At 40.6% G+C, this 22,788-nt stretch overlaps 2 protein-coding genes across 5 annotated transcripts in view; one reads left to right on the top strand and one right to left on the bottom strand.

Moving 5' to 3' along the window:
* Positions 1–4,754: 4,754 nt before the first annotated feature.
* On the bottom strand, positions 4,755–10,613 carry PLK2 (polo like kinase 2). The gene is made up of 14 exons (XM_036901534.2): positions 10,230–10,613; positions 9,539–9,646; positions 9,278–9,394; positions 8,958–9,087; positions 8,641–8,728; positions 8,098–8,193; positions 7,793–7,991; positions 7,557–7,704; positions 7,118–7,215; positions 6,699–6,828; positions 6,210–6,450; positions 5,959–6,088; positions 5,598–5,708; positions 4,755–5,461 (listed from the first exon to the last, which is right to left on the bottom strand). The coding sequence occupies exons 1-14, from the start codon at positions 10,497–10,499 to the stop codon at positions 5,270–5,272; spliced, it is 2,058 nt and encodes a 685-aa protein (XP_036757429.2). The 5' UTR covers positions 10,500–10,613; the 3' UTR covers positions 4,755–5,269.
* A 123-nt stretch (positions 10,614–10,736) lies between these two features.
* GAPT (GRB2 binding adaptor protein, transmembrane) overlaps positions 10,737–22,788 on the top strand; it is a 42,426-nt gene continuing 30,374 nt past the window's right edge. For all 4 annotated transcript variants that reach the window (XM_036901558.2, XM_036901577.2, XM_036901548.2 and 1 more), the window contains exon 1: positions 10,737–11,404. The gene's annotated coding sequence lies outside the window, so the exon portion shown is untranslated. The remainder of the gene's footprint in view (positions 11,405–22,788) is intronic.

Genomic DNA, 22,788 nt, shown 5'->3' with positions numbered 1-22,788 from the left:
TGGTACACTTCTAGTTATGTAATTATCTAATTCTCTCTTCACACTCCCTCCCAGGCAGCTGTATTACTTGTTGAGACTTTGCACTTATTTAGCTCTTGAAATACTTAGATTATCTTCCACATGGTTCTAAAGCTCTTTGAAGTTCACATAATCATAAATTTTCACATTCTTTTTGTTTAGTAGGACTACACAAATCAGAGAATAAACTGATATCTGAAAGAAATTATTTTGGCATGTTTAACATGATCCCAAGTTTAAAGGTCATTCTGCTATACTGATTCCAAAGCAGTATAAAAGAAAGGTGTGCTTGATTTTAATTCATTTAGGCCTATTGCCTGGTTTCTTGCAGCACTAATTTGTTATGGGCCTGAAAGGGAGAATTTGTTCTAACTTTCATGGTTGGGTTAAATATCTAATCATTCAGTATTTCATAACAGATATCTCAGTAAATTCATTAATTTTTTCTTAACTTGGAAGTGAAATTATTGTAGTTCAGTCATTAAAATCAATTTTGTTTTATATATAAATATACTATAAAGATAATCCCAGGGGCAAAATCCATATATTCTATTCAACTGAATTTAAAACATTGATGAACCATGATATTAGATTCCAACACTGCATATGGGAGTTTAACTTTTTAATTCAAATCCACTAACATAACTAAATTGTGGCAGTTCAAACAAAGAGATGCTTTCCATTACTAAAGTTAATAAGGCATAAAGAAGTGCTAGAACAAAGCATGAATCTAAGTATATATAGAAGAGAATCCCTTACAAGTCAAGGAAAAACAAAATGGAATCTACAGGTTTCTGTATTTAGTAGAATTTATTTCAAGTATTAGAAATATACTGACTCTCCCATGCATGGAATTGCTATAAAAGATGAATATTGGTTTCTCTGTGTATCTTATGAAAATGTATATTATTCATTTTTAATCACATCTATTTGCATTAGACTAACATCTCTGTAATGTAAAAAAGATCTGATGATGTTTCTAATTACAGAAACCTAAAACAAGAATGATTCCAGTTTTAATGCCCCTTATCCTATTTTGTTCCTTCTCCAAACATCCACTGCCTGTCATCCTCCTGTGTAGTGAACTAAATACAGCCCTTAGCACTTACGTCACTTTGGAAAGTGAAGAAGAGAAGATAGAGGTAGTACACAATTAATGGAAGAAAAAAGTTAAGAAGGTAAGGCTATTCATTTACCTGTTAAAGCTCAGGTCCATCCCTGCCCTTTCCTACTTTGTTATACAATATAAGAATGACCCCGTGTAACTACATTTCTCAGGTCCCTCTTCTATTGGTTTCCAGTTCATTTGGTCAATGGGGAGACTGGAAGGCAAAAAGAAGACAGAATCCAGAATATTTGTCCCCTTTTTTCTCAACCAAAAGTATGTACAGGGGTCATCTCAAGCAGTGACAAAACTTGCTCCATGATTCCAAAGTTCTGGTAGGCAGTAACCAGCATGATTCCACTTTCCGCCAGAGAGCCCCAGTTCTGAAGTCTGGTATTACCACTTTCTCTCTGGATCCCTCCAGCCATAGAGGTGGTAAGTGTCTTTCTGATGCTGCTAATCTCTTGGTTGCCTCATCACCTCCCATTCGGCTTCTGAGTTCTTCTGAGTTCTCTCTTTGAAAGTTGTAAATGATTTTTGTATTCCTGACTGGATTGTGACGGACACAGAAAGGAAGACTGCAAGGGGGAGAATTAGAATTAGTCAGCTATTTTCTTTCCTAGGTAACCAGGGTTATTGCTATTATGGGTGTGGAAGGAGGAAAGGGAAACAGAACAAGGGCAGCAAATATTTATTAAGAATCTTTGGTGTGCAAGTGCTTTATTATCATTTCATCTTCACAGATGAGGAAACTAAAGCTTAGAGAGGATAGGCATTTACTGAGATTATATTAATACATGATTGAGGAAAATTTGAACTCAGAACTGATTCCAAAGCTTTCCCACTGGAAATACTTCTTCCCTACAAAACTAAGGCTACATTTAGAAATAGTTCTTGAAGGTTGAGGTAACTAAGATATAAAAATAGTAAATGTCAAATCACCCGAGATCTGGGCTACTGCCATGGCCACACTAAGCTTAGCTGAAGGTAGCTATTACTATGCACCCAAACTAGCTCATCTTTAAAGGTTGCCTTTTATTTCGGCCTATACCCTGGTAGCATTTGGAATGGATAACTGAGAAACATTCTTGGAAACTGAAGGTGCTCATTAAACACATCTGGCACTTGGAAGTTGTTTTTATGGAATTCAGAGTCCTTGGTTTTGGAAGAGTATAATTAATTTATTGGGAAATTTTTATCCTCCTTCCCCTACTGCAAAGGTTTATTGACACTGTTATGTGTTGTGTAGGTGTCCTCAGTACCAAAAAATGCTGCTGGGTAGAAGGGATGACGTGGATCCATCCATATGTGTTCTCACCCGCTCCCTCCTGTAATGTTACCCAAAATTAGTTACTCCCAAATCTTGTTCTCTCTTGAGATGTACACATTATGTGTCCAACTGTTTTCTGGACCTATTTGGGTATCCTCATGCAAGTCTGATTCAAGTCCTAAACTCACTGTATTTCTCTGTACATCAGGATCTTCCTTTTATATTCCATATTTATTTCAGTTAGTGGCCCCACATATACCACCTTTCCTGCATTGACTTCCCCAGTCAATTATCCCAAGCCCCACCCTCTTCAGGCTCCATATTCTATCAGGTGCCAAATCCTATTAATATCAACTTTCTAAGTCTTTCCCAAGTCTTATCATTTATTCATCCATTCACCATTTGACTGCCATATGCCAGGCCTGGTATCCAGTGCTGAGGATAATGAAATGAACCAGATGGGCTAAAGGAGACACCGCTTAACTCTCTATATGATCCTTTTCATTAAGTCCTTTCTCACCTGGATCATTGATCTCTTTACTGTCTGGGTTGTCTTTCTCCATCTTCTTCCATGTCCATTTTGTCTGTGCCTCCAGAATGAATTATATAAAATTGATTAGTAGGTTACTTTCTTCCTTAAAATCTTTCACTAACTACTCATAGCCTTCAATGCAGCCTAAATGCCTTGGGATGGCATATGGGACCCAACATGTCTGTTTCTTCCAGCCTTTACCTACGATGCTTCAGACTTCTACCTCTACTGCAGACTCTTTCACTTCAGGCATCTATACGTGTTATTCCCACTGCTTGTAACATACTTCTATTTAACCCCCAGTTATCTTTCAAAACCCAATAAATAAGTTTCTTCTCTGGAATCCATTCTCTAAGTCCATCCCATGCCTGGGGCTTCTTCATGATTGCTGTTCTCAGTTCCCACGACACCCAGTGCATACCTTTATCATTATATCACGGCACTTATCAGACTAATAGGTAAATGCACTGTCTCCTCCACTCCACTGTGGCTCCTTGAGGGCAGGGAGAGGCTCAAGTTCACTCTACATCTCAAATGCCAGGCCAGATCTGGCACACAGTAGACCCTCAACACATTAAGAGTGGATATTTTGAAGCTGTGAAGTTAAATGTAATCTTACACTGTGAAATTAAAAATGAAGCAATATTTTTAAGTATTTGCAAGCTCCTATTTTTTTACTTGCCTGCTTGTAAGAATAAAAATATTCTACTTTTGCACATACAGCTAAATGATAATTATCCGGTTTTCTTCAGTGCTTACTATATGCCATTTAACAAAGACTGAAGTTGTATACATAGCCAGAGAACTCTAGTCAACAGGTATTAGTCTAGAACCTGTAAAATATCTGTAACAAGTTCTCCATATTTGACTTTTATTAATAAGATATACCTGATACAAAGCTTGTGATACTTTTAGAAAATTGTAGAAGTACAACCACCATCTCTACACTCACTACCTTACAAGATCCCAATGTAAACAGAGCCTAATACACAAGGATGCTGCTTTTCTCAGGACAGTGTTTTCCTTATAGTGGGATTATAGTTGAACAAGAATGTAGTTGCATCTTATACAGGTCATTGTAAGTTCAGGGAACGGGATGAGCAGCTTTTTACACCTGCCAAACAGTAGATCTCACTGAGAAAAACCTTCTTGGATTTGCCTCTTGGACGATTTGACAGTTGAAGAGACGGGCCTAAAACCATAGCTTGGTTCCCAAACCACTTCTCATCCACAATGCACCAAAAGGGAAAAAAAAAGTACTTACTTTCGGAGTACTTCCTACTACTACTGGAATTGTGCACTAGGACTGCCAGTACCTTTAAAAGTCTTTAGGCCGTTTAAGCTGAGTAATAAGTGGTGCAAGTATTATAAAGCATAGTTTTGCCCATATCAAAATAAAATTCCTGTATCAACTGACACATAATAACAGGGGTCAGTTTACACAGGATTACTTTGGCTTTCGGGCTATAAGCTAAACTAGTTTTGAGGAAATACTTCAGAGAGAAATTGGTTTTATATTTAGTAGGCCTGTATTTTGGTTCTAACGAGCAGTATTTTGTCATAAACTTCTCTTCTCAAGCTAGATTTATCCAGTGCATGATTCTACTTGACGTATTAAACATTGACTTGCTAGTAACCATTAAGATCTAACTTTCCAGTATGTTTCCATACCCAATAGCATGCAAAGAATCCATGATCAAAGAATGTTGTGACGTGGTAATGTGCCATACCAAAGACAAGAAAGCACTATTTCTGCTTTTTCATACTCTTTATTGCCAACAGTTTAAAATGGTCAACATAAAAAAAAATTTTCATAATAAATACTGCTCTTTGGGCTGTAATAAATAAAAAGTTTATTAACAAGGAATGCACTTTTCCAGCCACAAGTATCTTCAAAAATTAACAAAAAAAATTATATATGGCCATAGTTCACAGTTAAGCAGCCAAAAGCTGCTCCAATTACAGCCTTTAAACAACTTGGGAGCTTCCTCCCTTTTCCCTCCTCTTCAGGAAGTATATTCACAGTTCCAAGTCCTCTGTCTAAAATGCTCTCAACAGAGAGAAGTTAAGAGTCAATGCATCTTTCTGCAAAATTATCTGAAAAACCTTTTAAAACAGGTACGTCAAGGAAAACTGCATTCTGGTTCACTCTCAGATTGTCCAAAGTCAAGAACTGTATGCCTCGGCCTGGTCTGGTTCAACCCAGTCCAGCAGGCCACAGAGGAATTGTTTTCGTACCACCACCTCTCCATCTTCTTCAACATGCTGTAGATCATTCTACCGGCTTCCCTGTAGATCTCACAGTGGAAAAGAGGTGTCCCATAGGGTCCTTTCAAAAAGTCTTTTAGTTACATCTCTGTAAGAGCATGTTCAGAGCATATTCCATTCGATTTTTTAATTCTAATGAACAGCCAGACATCAGCAGAGTTGTCAGTCTGAATGTAGTAGATATCCTGTCCTCATTGATGTAAGTAAGAAGGTATTCCTCATTTTGGCTACAGATAATTATTTTCGTATGGTCATGGTAGAAGTTGACCTTTAAAAAGTAGACATAGATATTAGATCTATCTAAATATTTAAGAATTAGAGAAGCTTAGTCAATAATTAAATTGGCTAGGAAAATACTGTACTTTTAGGACCTAAACATGCACTCTCTTGAAAGGTTCATTTACCTGGAAGGTCCCATCATTGAAGAGCATCATTAAGGCCTTATCAGATTTTAGCCACTGAAGGAGGTAGAGCCGAGGTCTTCGAATATCAGTAACACTAGGCAGATCTCCACCCTGAACAAGATTAGGAGTTAGTGCCTATAAGGATTTTTCAGTATGCACTCAAGTTTTCTAAGTAAATGCCTCTCAAACTTAAGCATCAGAGTGGCCTGGAGACTCCTGGCCTCATCTCCTAGATTCTGATTCAGGAGATCTGGGGTAAGACATAAGAATCTGCATTTCTAACATGCTTTGAGGCTATGCAGATGCTACTAGTCTGTGGACTGCACTTTGAATATCACTGCTCAAAAGCTATAGTACTTACATCCATGAGGTTCTCCTCCATGTAATGAGAGAAATATTTCAGCACCGTCACTTGACTAATGAATTGTTCAGGAGCATCTGTTGCTGGGAAAACAGAGCATTGGCCAAGCTCTGCATAATAGTGAACTGTTCTAAAAACAGAAATGAAAAGGAGAGAAGAAAAAAAAAATAGAAGCAGTTAGTCACTGCTTTCAGATTTCTGTAGTACAAGACTAAAGAACTGACAGGACTTCACTAATTGGATACACTTACTTTTTGTCTGGAAGGAGGCTCATGTGAGCACCGTTGTTGAAAAGGACACCTACAGTGTGGTCTGAGAGCTGGTACCCAAAGCCGTATTTGTTAGAATAATCAACCCATTTGGTGACCCACTGAAAGGAAGTGCTCAGCTGCTCTTTGGGAATGCAGTCAGCTTCTGGCATGTTTTCTAGACATCCTCGAAGGACTCTTGCCACTGTATCTGCAACACTTCCCATGGTGCTGTCCTCAAGGCCTGAAAAGTCAGAGGAAGTTATAAAGTAATTAACAACCAAACCATAGACTTTGGTAGATGCTAAGTTTCCCTCCACTAATTCTAAGGATATAGGACTCAAAATTGTTCCTCGTCTTTTTCCAATTCCTCTAATTTTGTTTCTTTTACATTAAATTAGGCCACGAAACAAACTAACTGCAGTTATCCAGCATTGAGCCCTAGCATTTACAGCTTCATTATTTAAAACACAATTGCAAACAGCCACTTACACTCACTGCTACTGCTGCAGCTCCCAAGAGTGCCCCTGACTATCATCCGGATAGCATCTCCAACCTGCTGCCTGCTTTCTACTGCGGGCGTTCCAGACCTGACAGCTGTGGTGGTAGGTGGCGGGAGTTCCTAGAAAAGAGAAGAACTCTAGGTTAAGACAAAATAGTGGCAACTGCTGAGAAAGCTTAGCAAATCCAAAAAGCAATGGACACAAGCCACGAAAAATATGTTGCAGTAACTCAACCGGCATGCCTTGCTAAATAAACCAGAAGAAAAATCTTTCCTTTTAATGGGCTGGCTGAAATGTTTTAAGTAATATGACATGCTTAAACTGTGATAATCATAGTCCAAGTGATAATTAACAAAGAATAGAAATGATAGGAAGTGTTTATATCTACTTTATTCTTTTCCAGCATACCTCATCTGTCCTGTGTTTGCTGGGTTGCTGAGTTATTGAAGTCTTTTTCAAATCATGCCTAAGCTTGTAAATTTCTTCATCTTCTTTAGATACTCTATCTGTAAATCAAGGAAAAGAATTATGAGCATTGTTCTAACCTAACAAGGTAGGAACAGAGCTAACCACATTTCCTCCTTTTGCATTAATAACCAGCTTACAAGCATCTAAAGAAAGATCAGCATTTTTATCATTGCCATCAATAGCAATTATGCAAGAAGCACACTTTAATGTATATGAAACAAAAAGCTATCAATCTTTGCAGTGTGGATTTATTATGCTATAAAAAGTTCAGTAGTACACTAGGATATAGGCTGAATTATGTTAATACAAAAGCCTCTTTTAACTGAGTTATCAGTTTTAATATAATTTCATATACAGAATAAGAGAAGTCATAACTTACTATGTGTGTCAATATATCTTGCTTTGTCTTTTTTGCCACCAAAAAGAGCAGCAGCCGCTTTCTTAAAGAAATTCTTAGCTGGGCTTGACAAGTGGAAATCTGGAACTGTATGACAACAGCTAGAAGAGAGTCTGTCTGGAGTGAAGCCCTGTGGAGTAGCGGAAGAGAATTTTAGTAACCTGCTAGGTAATTTTGAGCAATAGCATGTAATAAAAAGATGCAAGAAACACACCAACCTGCAAAAAAAATTCATGTCGAATGATGTCATCCAAACTGGGACGATCTTCTGGATTTTTGGACAACATGCTAGCGATTAAGTGCTTAGCAGGAGCCAGCAATGAAGATGGCATTGTATATCTTGCTTCTCTTATGCACCTGTAAGTTTCTTTCAGATTTGTAGTTTCAAATGGAGGTCTTCCTAGTAACATTGTATACCTATGTGCAAGGAAACACTTCTTTAGCAATAATTCTAAAGCAACTTTTTGAATACTAAGATTTAAATCTAAATTTGCTTTTTGGTAATTTTCATCCATTTACTTACATTACACAGCCTAAGGCCCAAATGTCTGATTCACAGCCATGTCCTTGTTTGTTGAGAACTTCAGGAGAGAGATAATTTGGGGTACCACATATTGTTCTGGAAAGACAAAATATGAAGATTTTATTAGGAACTATTCTACTGTTTAATGTTAGTTCTCTGGATAAAATCTTAAAACTACTATGTTGAATTTCTATTTGGAAACATTTAACTTTTGGTTTTTGGCATCTGAACAACTGATATTTGACCAAATCGATTTGGTAATTTTTAATGCATATACTTTTTTCAGCCACCTGGCAAAGTGTTAACCAAGAATAGCATGGCATTTTTACAGACTTCAGGCAAATAAGAGATTTCTTTCATAATCAGCTTAAAAGTACAAGGTACTCTGTCTGGTTCATAATGGGCACCTAATACATGTTTCCTTAAGTTAACATTGTTATGGTTTATAGATTTTAGAATCACCTGACCTTCTCCAAATCAATAATTGAAAAATAACAAGGACAATTTTGATCTCCACAAAGGTATGTATCTTCCTGACTTTACCTCCTTCTGTGTTCCAAAGGTTCCAGCCTGGCCGCCAAACCAAAGTCCCCAACTTTTAGTTCCATGGCTTCATTAATAAAAAAGTTCCCTAGAGGATAAACAAAACAAAACCTGAATCCCTTTGAAAAGGTGTTCTACCACATGCACACATACCCACTTTGAAAGCAACCAGCTGCCTAATATTAAAGTCATCCATTCAAAAGCAAGAGTGCATAAGCTAGATTCCAAATAAGAATATGAATACATAGAAAGGGAGCAAGAGGAGAAAAGAACACTGTCTCTAACACAAAAGCTGGTGTTCGGAGTAAAGGGCTTACCTAGTTTGAGATCTCTGTGCAGGATTTCTTGTTCATGAAGGTACTTCAGGCCAGACACAATCTGCCTGAGGTAGTATCGGACTTCTGGCTCTGTCAACACCTTCCTCGCTTTCAAGATATGAGCCATGGACTATGAAGAGAAGGAAAAAAAAAATCTGTCAAACAAAGTCATCAAAATCAGTGGTTTCCTTTTGCAGGATGAATGATGAAAGTTAATGTAGTATAATTGCCATCACAGCTAAAATCCCGGATTAAATACAGTATGAATACCATTTTAGTTTGGGGGAAGTAAATGTACTAAAGTAGGAGTTAACACTTACCCTTCTACTGCAATATTCCAAGAGAATATAAATGTTTTCTTTGTCCTCAAAGTAATGGTAAAACTGGACTACATGCTTATGGTGAAGAATTCTGTGGAGCTCTATTTCTTTGTCAATCTAAAAGAAAATGCAAGATAAGGCTTATTAGGCTCCTGTCACCTCTGAGAAGGCAGTTGCTTACACATGCAGAAGACATTTTCCTAACAGGGAAGGGCCATCCCTGCACACAAAGAAAATACTTTACTCAACAGTCATACACACCTTTTCCCTTTGATGAGGTTTAGCTACTCTGCTGTGAGGAATTATTTTTGCAGCATAGACCTTGTTGTTTGTCAAATCTGTCATCTCATAACATTTTGCAAAGCCACCCTAAAAGGAAACAAAGCCGAGACGGAATTGAGTATGGCAGAAATATGGACGGCAGATTTTTTAAAATAAATAAATAAATATAAGAAAGGAAAGCAAATATGGGCGAGGAAGGGTGGACAAGGGTATGCAGTCTACTTTTAAAAAGCTCCTTCACAAAGAGAAAAGCATTCCTGAACACACTAAGTTAACAACAGTTTCCTTTCTCCCTTTAGAAAGAGGTGCTTTGTGGAGGGGTTGGGATCCGGGAGAAGAGAAATAATGTCTGAAGAGACTTGTCAAGAAAATCGTCTCGGAAGCTGGTGGAGGGATCTAGGTTTGGTGTAGAAAGCCCTAGCTTCTGGTCTCACAATCAATTTATTTGGGCTGGGGGAGGCACACAGAGCCGCGGCTACGGACTAAACCCATCCGGCGCTGTCGCCACACAAAAGCCAGTGGAGGGCAGGTGACCAGCCCACGTCGCGCCGGGACCGGACCCCGGAGAGAGCAAGAGCGGCGAGCGCGCGGGCTCAGGGTCTGGTCAGGCTCGGGGACGCCCAGGCACACCTCCCTCCCGCCCGGCAGCCGGGCGCCCGCCGCTCGTCACCTTTCCCAGCACTTTGCCCCTGCAGTAGCGCTTCCCCGTCGTGGGGTCGATGATAATCCTCGAGATCTCGGGCCCCGAGTGCGAGTGGTGGTGATGGTGGTGCGGGGCCGCCGGCTGCACCTGCGCTGGGGGCTGCGGCGGCTGCGGCTCCTCGGGGGACTGCTGCGGTCGCTTCTTCTTCAGGTCCCCGCCGCAAGCCTTGCCCAGCGCCTGCTCGCACATCTTGGTGCTGGCGGCCGGCTGATAGGTGATAGTCCGCAAGAGCTCCATCACTGCCTACTGCCACCTCCAAGGCACGGACACACGTCCGAGCTAGCTCTCGCCCTCGAAGCCCCGCCGCCACCCACGAGCTCGCCGCCGCCTGCGTCCACCTTTGCGAAGCGATCGCCCGGCGAAGTCTTATATACGGGCCGAGAAGGGGGCGGAGAACCGAAACGGGATGCGACGTCACAGGCGACGCCCCGCCCCGCGCCCGGCTGGGCTGGTGAGGTCCGGCTTCCGAGTGGGAGCGGACGCGGGCGCAGTGCGGCCGTGTGCCACCCCGGGGAACGCTCGCCGTGACGGGGAGGCGGTACTAGCCCGGGGCCGCCACCCCATGCTTTGAATGCTTCGAGCTTGAGTTTGAAGTGGAAACCCGAGGGCCGACGCCTGGGCCCGCCCCCTCCCCTCCGCCGGGGGGCAGGCCGTGCGGCGGTCGAGCCCCGCCGGCGGCTTCTCTGAACGCAGCCCTTCCCCGCACAGTCCTTCCTGAACGCCCCACAGCCCGACGCCTCCAGAGCCACGGTGTGCCTGGGCGCGGGGTATACGGCCCAACCACGTGAAGCCTCACCTGAGGGCCGACCTGAGGGCCGGGGTGCTGCCGCCCGCTAGCCCCGCCGCCCTCCACCCCACCAGCTCCCGTCCATACGGGGGCCACTGCGCGAAGGCCCGCGTTCGCAGAGCAGCGTTCCGAGCGCGCCGCGTCTGGGTGAAACGGTCCCCAGCTGGGCCCGATCAGTTGACCGTGGCGGAATAGGCCTGTGTGGCCTCTGCCCTTCACCGTAGAGCGGGCCTTTGTCAGAGGTCAGGTCCTTATCTTGGAGAGGGAAGCCGGTGCCTTTCGAAGGCTTGAGCTTCACGCGGTCTGAAGACTGGGGATCACGGGCGCCATCTCGTGGAATGCTCCAGAAGCGCAGGTAGCGGTCCGCGTGAGCAGCGGTTAATGAGAATATGAGACTTCTTCGGCAGTTAGTGGTGTTAAAAGCCCCCTTGGTGGCAACGATGGTTTTACAATAGGAATGATCTATCACTTCCTGTTCGGAATGGGTGATGCCGAATCACGTCGTTTAAATGGCTTATTTGGTTACCTGGTGCTGGGAGAGTCGTGTCAAGGACTTCGGAGGTGGGTGGATTGGTGGGGATGAAGGGAGCACAGGCAAATGAGCTGAAACATGCTGTTTACAGATTTTACTATCCAGTTTTGCTAACCTAAGAACACCGTTTTTTGTTTTTGTTTTTGTTTTCGTTTTCCCTCTAATGACAATAGTGTAAATTTTATTGAGCACTTCCGTGAAAGGCAACATATTTAGTATTTTGAAATGCCTTCTTTAATCTTACAACAGTTCTGAGTGGGAAGTAACTGTTAACTCCCGTTTTACAGATGAGGAAACTGGAGCTTAGTTAAATAACTGTATTCTCTAATATATATTTTAGTAAATCAACCAAGTTATGTTAATTAACAGTAGATAAATCCTTTAATCTAAGTTAACAAGTTACGGTAAACAGTTTTTTAGCTTTTTTTTAAAGTATCATTGATATACACTTTATGGTTTCCCATGAAAAACATCGTGGTTACTACATTCACTATTATCAAGTCCCCCCACAACCGTTTGCAGTCTCTGTCCATCAGTGTCGTAAGATGCCACAAAGTCACTACTTGTCTGTGCTAGCCTTGATACTAAATTCCAAAGCCATTCAGAATACCAAACTAACAAAGCTCTGGAAGGTGTTTAGAAAAAGGGTTTGCTCCAGTCCACTGTCAAGTTTAGGTATGCGTGGTATCAATTATTTCATCAACAAACATTATGAAAAGGTTTGTTTAAAACATTTTCAAAGACCTTCTGTCTCAAATACTTCCCATAATGTAGAAAGGAGGCTTCATTAGCACTACAGAGTAGAAAGGGAGAGTCTGTCTCTTGCTTTTTTCTTTCTTTAAACAGTTTAGGGCAAGCACAGGCATGTTCCTCATAAATATAAGTAGACTGCCCAAGATTATCAGAGCTGGAGTAAGGGGTGGGATGGGGATAGAAATGAAGAATTACATAATCCTCCCCTTTACTTATCCACCTGGGGGGTGACCTTTGCCCCCCAGATTTATGCAGATCTATTGGTCAGCCTATAGTAGGCTTGGTGGTTTACAAAATATTGCCTTAATTTCCAGAGCTAATTTTACACCATGTCTTTATTTTATTGATTGGTAATGAACTTTGTATCTGTATTTGTTCATGGCCATCTAAGATAAAAGGGCTGTGAAGAATAGATTACCATGATATTTTTCATTATTTCAGTTATTTGCTTATCATACACTTTGTATATATTTTTACCAACTGTGCTTCAGTATTTGACAGACTACTGGACATTCCGTATGACATTCAGGCCAGTCCTCCAAAACATCCAGGCATTTAATAAAGTGTTAACACTGTACCTGTGTTATGGAATCTTCCATCAACTGGGACAATGTGATTTTTTTGCTTTGTGGTGCCATCATGTGGACAGAACCAGAACTGTAGCCCATAGAACAAAACAGGAAATAAATGTACTTTCCAAAGGAAAGAAATCTTGGCTACAAAATATTTTCCTGTAGCTCTACAGATTTAATACAAATACAAAGTCCCAATTTGATTTTTAGTGAAAAGCTGACTGTAAACTTTATGTGATATTTGTAAGTGAACAAAAACAGCAAAGCTGTTTTAGAATCAAAGGGGGAAGGCCTTTCTCTACCAACTATCATGACTTACAGTGAAGCTGTAGCAATCAGAAAGTGTGGTCCTCTCACAGGGATAGACTAATCAGTGGAATAGAATAAAGAGCCTAGAAACAGATCCACGTATTTGTGGAACTTGGGTATGTGACAGAGGAGGCATGATAGATCAGTGAGGAAAGGAGGGACTATTCAGTAAATGGAACTAGAAACGAGTGGTTTCTCCATATTAAAAAAAAATGCAATGTGTATCTCATGCTGTATTAGTTTTCTAGGGCTACCATAGCCAAATACCACAAACTTATTTTCTCACAATTCTGGAGGCTGGAAGTGCAGATGAAGGTGTGGGCTGGCTTGTTTTCTCCTGAGACCTCTCTCTCTGGCTCTCAGATGGCTGCCTTCTTGCCATGTCCTCACGTGATCTTTCTTCTGTGCTTGAGAATCCCTGGTGTGTCTCTGTATGTCCACATTTCCTGTTATTAAGACAGCAGTTAGAAGGAGCTAAGACCCACCCATATAACCTCATTTAACTTGAGTCGCCTCTTTAAAGGCCTGTCTCCAAATAGAGCCACATTCTGAGTTACTGGGGTTTAGGGCTTCCATATATGAAGTTTGAAGGAACCCAATTCAGCCCATAACACAATGTACAAAAAAATCTATCCAGATGGAATAAGAACAAATCAAAATATTAGTAGAAAATATGAGCAACCAACTTTCTGACCATAGTGTGGGGAAAGTTTTTTTATTGAGATATAACAGGAAGTTTGTACATTTTGACCCCCTTCATCCATTTTTCTCCTCTGTCACCAGCATTTAGTACTATCAATCTATTCTCTATCTAAGTTTCCTTTTTTTAGTTTCCACATATAGGTGAGAATATCAGTATTTGCCTCTCTAACTTATTTCGCTTAGCATAATGCCCTCAAGGTCCATCTATGTTGTTGCAAGTGGCAGGATTTCTTTCTTTGTAATGGATGAATAATAATCTGTGTGTGTGTGTGCATACATACCATATTTTCTTTGTATGGTCATCCACTGATGGACACTTGGGTTGTTTCCATTGTTATGTGTAATGTTGCAGTGAGCATGAGAGTACAGATATCTCTTTAAGATTATGATTTCGTTTCCTTTGGATATGTACTGAGAAGTGGAATTGCTGGATAATATGGTAGCTCTATTCTTAATTTCTTGAAAACCTATGTAAATACTGCTTTTCCATTGTGAATGTACCAGGTTGCATTTCTTCCAAGAGCATGTAAGTGTTCCCTTTCTCCACATGCTTGCCCACATTTGGCATCTCTTGTCTTCCTCATAGCAGACATCCAAACAGGTGTGAGGTGATACCTCATTGTGATTTTGGTTTGCATTTCCCTGATTAGTGATGTTGAACACCTTTCCTTGTACCTGTTGGTCATTTGTGTATCTTTGAAAAATGTCTCTTCATGTTCTTTGTCCATATTTAATTGATTTATTATTATTATTATTTGCTATTGAATTGTGTGAGCTCCTTGTATATTTTGGATATATTAATCCCTTATCAGATAAGTAGTTGGTAAATACTTTCTCCCATTCTGTAGTTTTCCTTTTCATTTTGTAGATAGTTTCCTTTGCTGTGGAAAAGCTTTTTAGTTTGAAGTAGTCTGATGACATTGTATATCTGAACCTTGGTTGATTTCTTTAAACCTCTTTTTTTTTTTTTTTTTTAAATAATTATTTTTTATTGAAGGGTACTTGACGCACAGTATTACATTACATTAGTTTCAAGTGTACAACGCAGTGGTAGAACATTTATATACATAATTCTAGGTTCCAGCTATCACCCTACCAAGCTGTTACAATATCTTGAGTATATTCCTTATGCTATACATTACATCCTGGTTACTTATTTATTTTACCATTGGAAGTCTGTCCTTTTTTTTTTTTTTTTTGTGAGGGCATCTCTCATATTTATTGATCAAATGGTTGTTAACGACAATAAAATTCTGTATAGGGGAGTCAATGCTCAATGCACAATCATTAATCCACCCCAAGCCTAATTTTCGTCAGTCTCCAATCTTCTGAGGCATAACAAACAAGTTCTTACATGGAGAACAAATTCTTACATAATGAATAAGTTACATAGTGAACAGTACAAGGGCAGTCATCACAGAAACTTTCGGTTTTGCTCATGCATTATGAACTATAAACAGTCAGTTCAAATATGAATACTCATTTGGTTTTTATACTTGATTTATATGTGGATACCACATTTCTCTCTTTATTATTATTATTTTTAATAAAATGCTGAAGTGGTAGGTAGATACAAGATAAAGGTAGAAAACATAGTTTAGTGTTGTAAGAGAGCAAATGTAGATGATCAGGTGTGTGCCTGTAGACTATGTGTTAATCCAAGCTAGACCAGGGCAATAAAACATCCACGTATGCAGAAGATTTCTCTCAGAACAGGGGGGTGAGGTTCTAAGCCTCACCTCTGTTGATCCCCAATTTCTCACCTGATGGCCCCCCTGCGACTGTGCCTGTCTTAGGTTGTTCCTCCCTTGAGGAATCTTACCCGTCTCTGGCTAACCAGTCATCTTCCGGGGCCATACAGGGAAATGTGAAGTTGGTAAGTGAGAGGGGAGCCTTATTGTTTGAAAAGGTTAGCTTTTTACTTCTTTGCATATTTATGCCCTGTGGCTTCTATGCCCAGCATTTGTCTTGAGGTATCTTTACCACTTGGAAGAATTATGATACTCGGTAAATTTGATATGAGGCACGAATTCTATTTAAGGGTTGTAATTAGGAAGGAAGAAGAAAAGCTATAGAAGTAGCAGGCGGGAGAAAACATGGGAAGATTGATTATTTCTTTGACATATCTTCTTGTAGAGTAACTTCAGCATATATAGGTTTTAAGCTACTACTTAAATTGCGCACACACATTAACATAATAGGAGTATAGTTACATAACCAAAGCATATCTGTAATTACCAGCCATCTCCAGTGAAACCAAGAAAACCAGTTAGGCACCTTAGGCATTTGTGAAAACTTATCTATGATATGGTGGATATTGTCCAACTGAACTTGAACAGTCTGAGAGAAATCAGACAAATTAAAACAACCCATTCCTGGGGACTGTTCACATGCCATATGTTCTTTTAACAGTAAATAGTCTGTAGTTGTAAGACTTTGGAGCGCTACAATTTGCACTTCTCCAAATTCTTGGTTGAGTTCCAACAGTATAGATCCAGTCAAATTTGTTGTTTTACTGTATGCACAGGCCAGCTTAGATATCTCCTTCCTCATTCCCATGGCAAGTCCAGGAACCGGTGGGATGAGTGCATCTACAGCTGTAGCAGTGCGTGGATCTTTGTTGGGGTTTTTTGATGATCATCTTCTGGCATGAGTCTTCCAGAGAGTGCAGATGTTGGAAGTTCTTTTTCATATCGTATCTTAGTTCATTTTCGGGGTAGCCCAATTAGGCTTTGATCCTCTGTATAAACACAAACAGACCCTTTGCCTACACTTTTATATGCCCTTTATACCCTTGTGTAGAACTCGTTGGAGGTTACCCCACAGGAACTGCCCTTTTTTTTTTTTTTTTGCTTTGTTTTTGGTATCACTAATCTACACTTACATGACGAATATTATGTTTACTAGGCTCTCCCCTATACCAGGTCTCCCCTATAAACCCCTTTACAGTCACTGTCCATCAGCATAGCAAAATGTTGTAGAATCACTACTTGCCTTCTCTGTGTTGTACAGCCCTCCCTTTTCTCCTACCCCCCCATGCATGTTAATCTTAATACCCCCCTACTCCTCCCCCCCTTATCCCTCCCTACCCACCCATCCTCTCCAGTCCCTTTCCCTTTGGTACCTGTTAGTCCATTCTTGAGTTCTGTGATTCTGCTGCTGTTTTGTTCCTTCAGTTTTTCCTTTGTTCTTATATTCCACAGATAAGTGAAATCATTTGGTATTTCTCTTTCTCCGCTTGGCTTGTTTCACTGAGCATAATACCCTCCAGCTCCATCCATGTTGCTGCAAATGATTGGATTTGCCCTTTTCTTATGGCTGAGTAGTATTCCATTGTGTATATGTACCACATCTTCTTTATCCATTCATCTATTGATGGACATTTAGGTTGCTTCCAATTCTTGGCTATTGTAAATAGTGCTGCAATAAACATAGGGGTGCATCTATCTTTCTCAAACTTGATTGCTGCGTTCTTAGGGTAAATTCCTAGGAGTGCAATTCCTGGGTCAAATGGTAAGTCTGTTTTGAGCATTTTGATGTACCTCCATACTGCTTTCCACAATGGTTGAACTAACTTACATTCCCGCCAGCAGTGTAGGAGGGTTCCCCTTTCTCCCCAGCCTCGCCAACATTTGTTGTTGTTTGTCTTTTGGATGGCAGCCATCCTTACTGGTGTGAGGTGATACCTCATTGTAGTTTTAATTTGCATTTCTCTGATAATTAGCGATGTGGAGCATCTTTTCATGTGTCTGTTGGCCATCTGTATTTCTTTTTTGGAGAACTGTCTGTTCAGTTCCTCTGCCCATTTTTTAATTGGGTTATTTGTTTTTTGTTTGTAGAGGCGTGTGAGCTCCTTATATATTCTGGACGTCAAGCCTTTATCGGATGTGTCATTTTCAAATATATTCTCCCATACTGTAGGGATCCTTCTTGTTCTATTGATGGTGTCTTTTGCTGTACAGAAGCTTTTCAGCTTAATATAGTCCCACTTACTCATTTTTGCTGTTGTTTTCCTTGCCCGGGGAGATATGTTCAAGAAGAGGTCACTCATGTTTATGTCTAAGAGGTTTTTGCCTATGTTTTCTTCCAAGACTTTAATGGTTTCATGGCTTACATTCAGGTCTTTGATCCATTTTGAGTTTACTTTTGTATATGGGGTTAGACAATGGTCCAGTTTCATTCTCCTACATGTAGCTGTCCAGTTTTGCCAGCACCACCTGTTGAAGAGACTGTCATTTCACCATTGTATGTCCATGGCTCCTTTATCAAATATTAATTGACCATATATGTCTGGGTTAATGTCTGGAATCTCTAGTCTGTTCCATTGGTCTGTGGCTCTGCTCTTGTGCCAGTACCAAATTGTCTTGATTACTATGGCTTTATAGTAGAGCTTGAAGTTGGGGAGTGAGATCCCCCCTACTTTATTCTTCTTTCTCAGGATTGCTTTGGCTATTCAGGGTCTTTGGTGTTTCCATATGAATTTTTGAATGATTTGTTCCAGTTCATTGAAGAATGTTGCTGGTAGTTTCATAGGGATTGCATCAAATCTGTATATTGCTTTGGGCAGGATGGCCATTTTAACGATATTAATTCTTCCTAGCCACGAGCATGGGATGAGTTTCCATCTGTTAGTGTCCCCTTTAATTTCTCTTAAGAGTGACTTGTAGTTTTCAGAGTATAAGTCTTTCACTTCTTTGGTTAGGTTTATTCCTAGGTATTTTATTTTTTTTGATGCAATTGTGAATGGAGTTGTTTTCCTGATTTCTCTTTCTGTTGGTTCATTGTTAATATATAGGAAAGCCACAGATTTCTGTGTGTTGATTTTGTATCCTGCAACTTTGCTGTATTCCGATATCAGTTCTAGTAGTTTTGGGGTGGAGTCTTTAGGGTTTTTTATGTACAGTATCATGTCATCTGCAAATAGTGACAGTTTAACTTCTTCTTTACCAATCTGGATTCCTTGTATTTCTTTATTTTGTCTGATTGCCGTGGCTAGGACCTCCAGTACTATGTTAAATAACAGTGGAGAGAGTGGGCATCCCTGTCTAGTTCCCGATCTCAGAGGAAATGCTTTCAGCTTCTCGCTGTTCAATATAATGTTGGCTGTGGGTTTATCATAGATGGCCTTTATTATGTTGAGGTACTTGCCCTCTATTCCCATTTTGCTGAGAGTTTTTAACATGAATGGATGTTGAACTTTGTCAAATGCTTTTTCAGCATCTATGGAGATGATCATGTGGTTTTTGTCTTTCTTTTTGTTGATGTGGTGGATGATGTGGATGGACTTTCGAATGTTGTACCATCCTTGCATCCCTGGGATGAATCCCACTTGGTCATGGTGTATGATCCTTTTGATGTATTTTTGAATTCGGTTTGCTAATATTTTGTTGAGTATTTTTGCATCTACGTTCATCAGGGATATTGGTCTGTAGTTTTCTTTTTTGGTGGGGTCTTTGCCTGGTTTTGGTATTAGGGTGATGTTAGCTTCATAGAATGAGTTTGGGAGTATCCCCTCCTCCTCTATTTTTTGGAAAACTCTAAGGAGAATGGGTATTATGTCTTCCCTGTATGTCTGATAAAATTCCGAGGTAAATCCATCTGGCCCGGGGGTTTTGTTCTTTGGTAGTTTTTTGATTACCGCTTCAATTTCGTTGCTGGTAATTGGTCTGTTTAGATTTTCTGTTTCTTCCTGGGTCAATCTTGGAAGGTTATATTTTTCTAGGAAGTTGTCCATTTCTCCTAGGTTTCCCAGCTTGTTAGCATATAGGTTTTCATAGTATTCTCCAATAATTCTTTGCATTTCCGTGGGGTCCGTCGTGATTTTTCCTTTCTCGTTTCTGATACTGTTGATTTGTGTTGACTCTCTTTTCTTCTTAATAAGTCTGGCTAGAGGCTTATCTATTTTGTTTATTTTCTCGAAGAACCAGCTCTTGGTTTCATTGATTTTTGCTATTGTTTTATTCTTCTCAATTTTATTTATTTCTTCTCTGATCTTTATTATGTCCCTCCTTCTGCTGACCTTAGGCCTCATCTGTTCTTCTTTTTCCAATTTCGATAATTGTGACATTAGACCATTCATTTGGGATTGCTCTTCCTTTTTTAAATATGCTTGGATTGCTATATACTTTCCTCTTAAGACTGCTTTTGCTGCGTCCCACAGAAGTTGGGGCTTAGTGTTGTTGTTGTCATTTGTTTCCATATATTGGTGGATCTCCATTTTGATTTGGTCATTGATCCATTGATTATTTAGGAGCGTGTTGTTAAGCCTCCATGTGTTTGTGAGCCTCTTTGCTTTCTTTGTGCAGTTTATTTCTAGTTTTATGCCTTTGTGGTCTGAAAAGTTGGTTGGTAGGATTTCAATCTTCTGGAATTTTCTGAGGCTCTTTTTGTGGCCTAGTATGTGGTGTATTCTGGAGAATGTTCCATGTGCACTTGAGAAGAATGTATATCCCGCTGCTTTTGGATGTAGAGTTCTATAGATGTCTATTAGGTCCATCTGCTCTACTGTGTTGTTCAGTGCTTCCGTGTCCTTACTTATTTTCTGCCCAGTGGATCTATCCTTTGGGGTGAGTGGTGTGTTGAAGTCTCCTAGAATGAATGCATTGCAGTCTATATCCCCCTTTAGTTCTGTTAGTATTTGTTTCACATATGCTGGTGCTCCTGTGTTGGGTGCATATATATTTAGAATGGTTATATCCTCTTGTTGGACTGAGCCCTTTATCATTATGTAGTGTCCTTCTTTATCTCTTGTTACTTTCTTTGTTTTGAAGTCTATTTTGTCTGATATTAGTACTGCAACCCCTGCTTTCTTCTCACTGTTGTTTGCTTGAAATATGTTTTTCCATCCCTTGACTTTTAGTCTGTACATGTCTTTGGGTTTGAGGTGAGTTTCTTGTAAGCAGCATATAGATGGGTCTTGCTTTTTTATCCATTCTGTTACTCTGTGTCTTTTGATTGGTGCATTCAACCCATTAACATTTAGGGTGACTATTGAAAGATATGTACTTATTGCCATTGCAGGCTTTAAATTCGTGGTTACCAAAGGTTCAAGGTTAGCCTCTTTAGTATCTTACTGCCTAACTTAGCTCGCTTATTGAGCTGTTATATACACTGTCTGGAGATTCTTTTCTTCTCTCCCTTCTTGTTCCTCCTCCTCGATTCTTCTTATGTTGGGTGTTTTGTGCTGTGCTCTTTCTAGGAGTGCTCCCATCTAGAGCAGTCCCTGTAAGATGTTCTGTAGAGGTGGTTTGTGGAAAGCAAATTCCCTCAGCTTTTGTTTGTCTGGGAATTGTTTAATCCCACCGTCATATTTGAATGATAGTCGTGCTGGATACAGTATCCTTGGTTCAAGGCCCTTCTGTTTCATTGTATTAAATATATCATGCCATTCTCTTCTGGCCTGTAGGGTTTCTGTCGAGAAATCTGACATTAGCCTGATGGGTTTCCCTTTATAGGTGACCTTTTTCTCTCTAGCTGCCTTTAACACTCTTTCCTTGTCCTTGATCTTTGCCATTTTAATTATTATGTGTCTTGGTGTTGCCCTTCTTGGATCCTTTCTGTTGGGGGTTCTGTGTATTTCCGTGGTCTGTTCGATTACTTCCTCCCCCAGTGTGGGGAAGTTTTCAGCAATTATTTCTTCTAAGATACTTTCCATCTCTTTTCCTCTCTCTTCTTCTTCTGGGACCCCTATAATATGGATATTGTTCCTTTTGGATTGGTCACACAGTTCTCTTAATATTGTCTCATTCCTGGAGATCCTTTTGTCTCTCTCTATGTCAGCTTCTATGCATTCCTGTTCTCTGATTTCAATTCCATCAATGGCCTCTTGCATTCTATCCATTCTGCTTATAAACCCTTCCAGAGTTTGTTTCATTTCTGCGATCTCCTTTCTGGCATCTGTGATCTCCTTCCGGACTTCATCCCATTTCTCTTGCGTATTTCTCTGCATCTCTGTCAGCATGTTTATGATTCTTATTTTGAATTCTTTTTCAGGGAGACTGGTTAGGTCTGTCTCCTTCTCTGGTGTTGTCTCTGTGATCTTTGTCTGCCTGTAGCTTTGCCTTTTCATGGTGATAGGAATAGTTTGCAGAGCTGGGACGAGTGACGGCTGGAAGGACTTCCTTTCTTGTTGGTTTGTGGCCCTCCTCTCCTGGGAGAACAGCGGCCTCTAGTGGCTTGTGCTGCGCAGCTGCGCGCAGACAGGGTTTCTGCTTCCTGCCCGGCTGCTATGGAGTTAATCTCCGCTGTTGCTGTGGGCGTGGCCTGGCTCGGGCAGCTACTCCAAAATGTTGGAGTCGCGTTGGAGCAGGAGCTGCTGGGAGGCTATTTATCTCTGTAAGGGGCCTCCCTGCTCCCTGCAGCCCAGGGGTTAGGGTGCCCAGAGATCCCCGGATTCCCTACCTCTGGATTAAGTGACCCGCCCTGCCCCTTTAAGACTTCCAAAAAGCACCCGCCAAAACAAAACAACGACCACAAAAAAAAAAAAAAAAATTTTTTTAATTAAAAAAAAAAAAAGTTTTTAATTAAAAAAAAAAAAAAAGGTGGTCATTCGTTTTTCTTTATTCTCCGGTGCCAGCCTCAGGCCTCTGCTCACCGGTCTTTCTGCCCTGTTTCCCTAGTATTGGGGTCCCTATCCCTTTAAGACTTCCAAAAAGCGCTCGCCAAAACAAAACAGCAAAAAAGCAAAAAAAAATGGTCACGCGCTTTTCTTATGTCCTCTGTCACCCAGCCTCCAGTGCCTGCTCACTGTTCTTGCTGCCCTGTTTTCCTAGTATCCAGGGCCCTGCACTCTGGCCCGGATGGCTGGGGCTGGGTGTTCGGCAGCCCTGGGCTCCGTCTCCCTCCCGCTCTGCCTGCTCTTCTCCCGCCGGG

Source organism: Manis pentadactyla, chromosome 2 (assembly GCF_030020395.1).
Source record: "Manis pentadactyla isolate mManPen7 chromosome 2, mManPen7.hap1, whole genome shotgun sequence".
In the NCBI taxonomy this organism is placed as follows: Eukaryota; Metazoa; Chordata; class Mammalia; order Pholidota; family Manidae; genus Manis; species Manis pentadactyla.
Note: the sequence above shows the minus strand (reverse complement) of the source record. Positions and strands in the feature narration are given on the sequence as shown.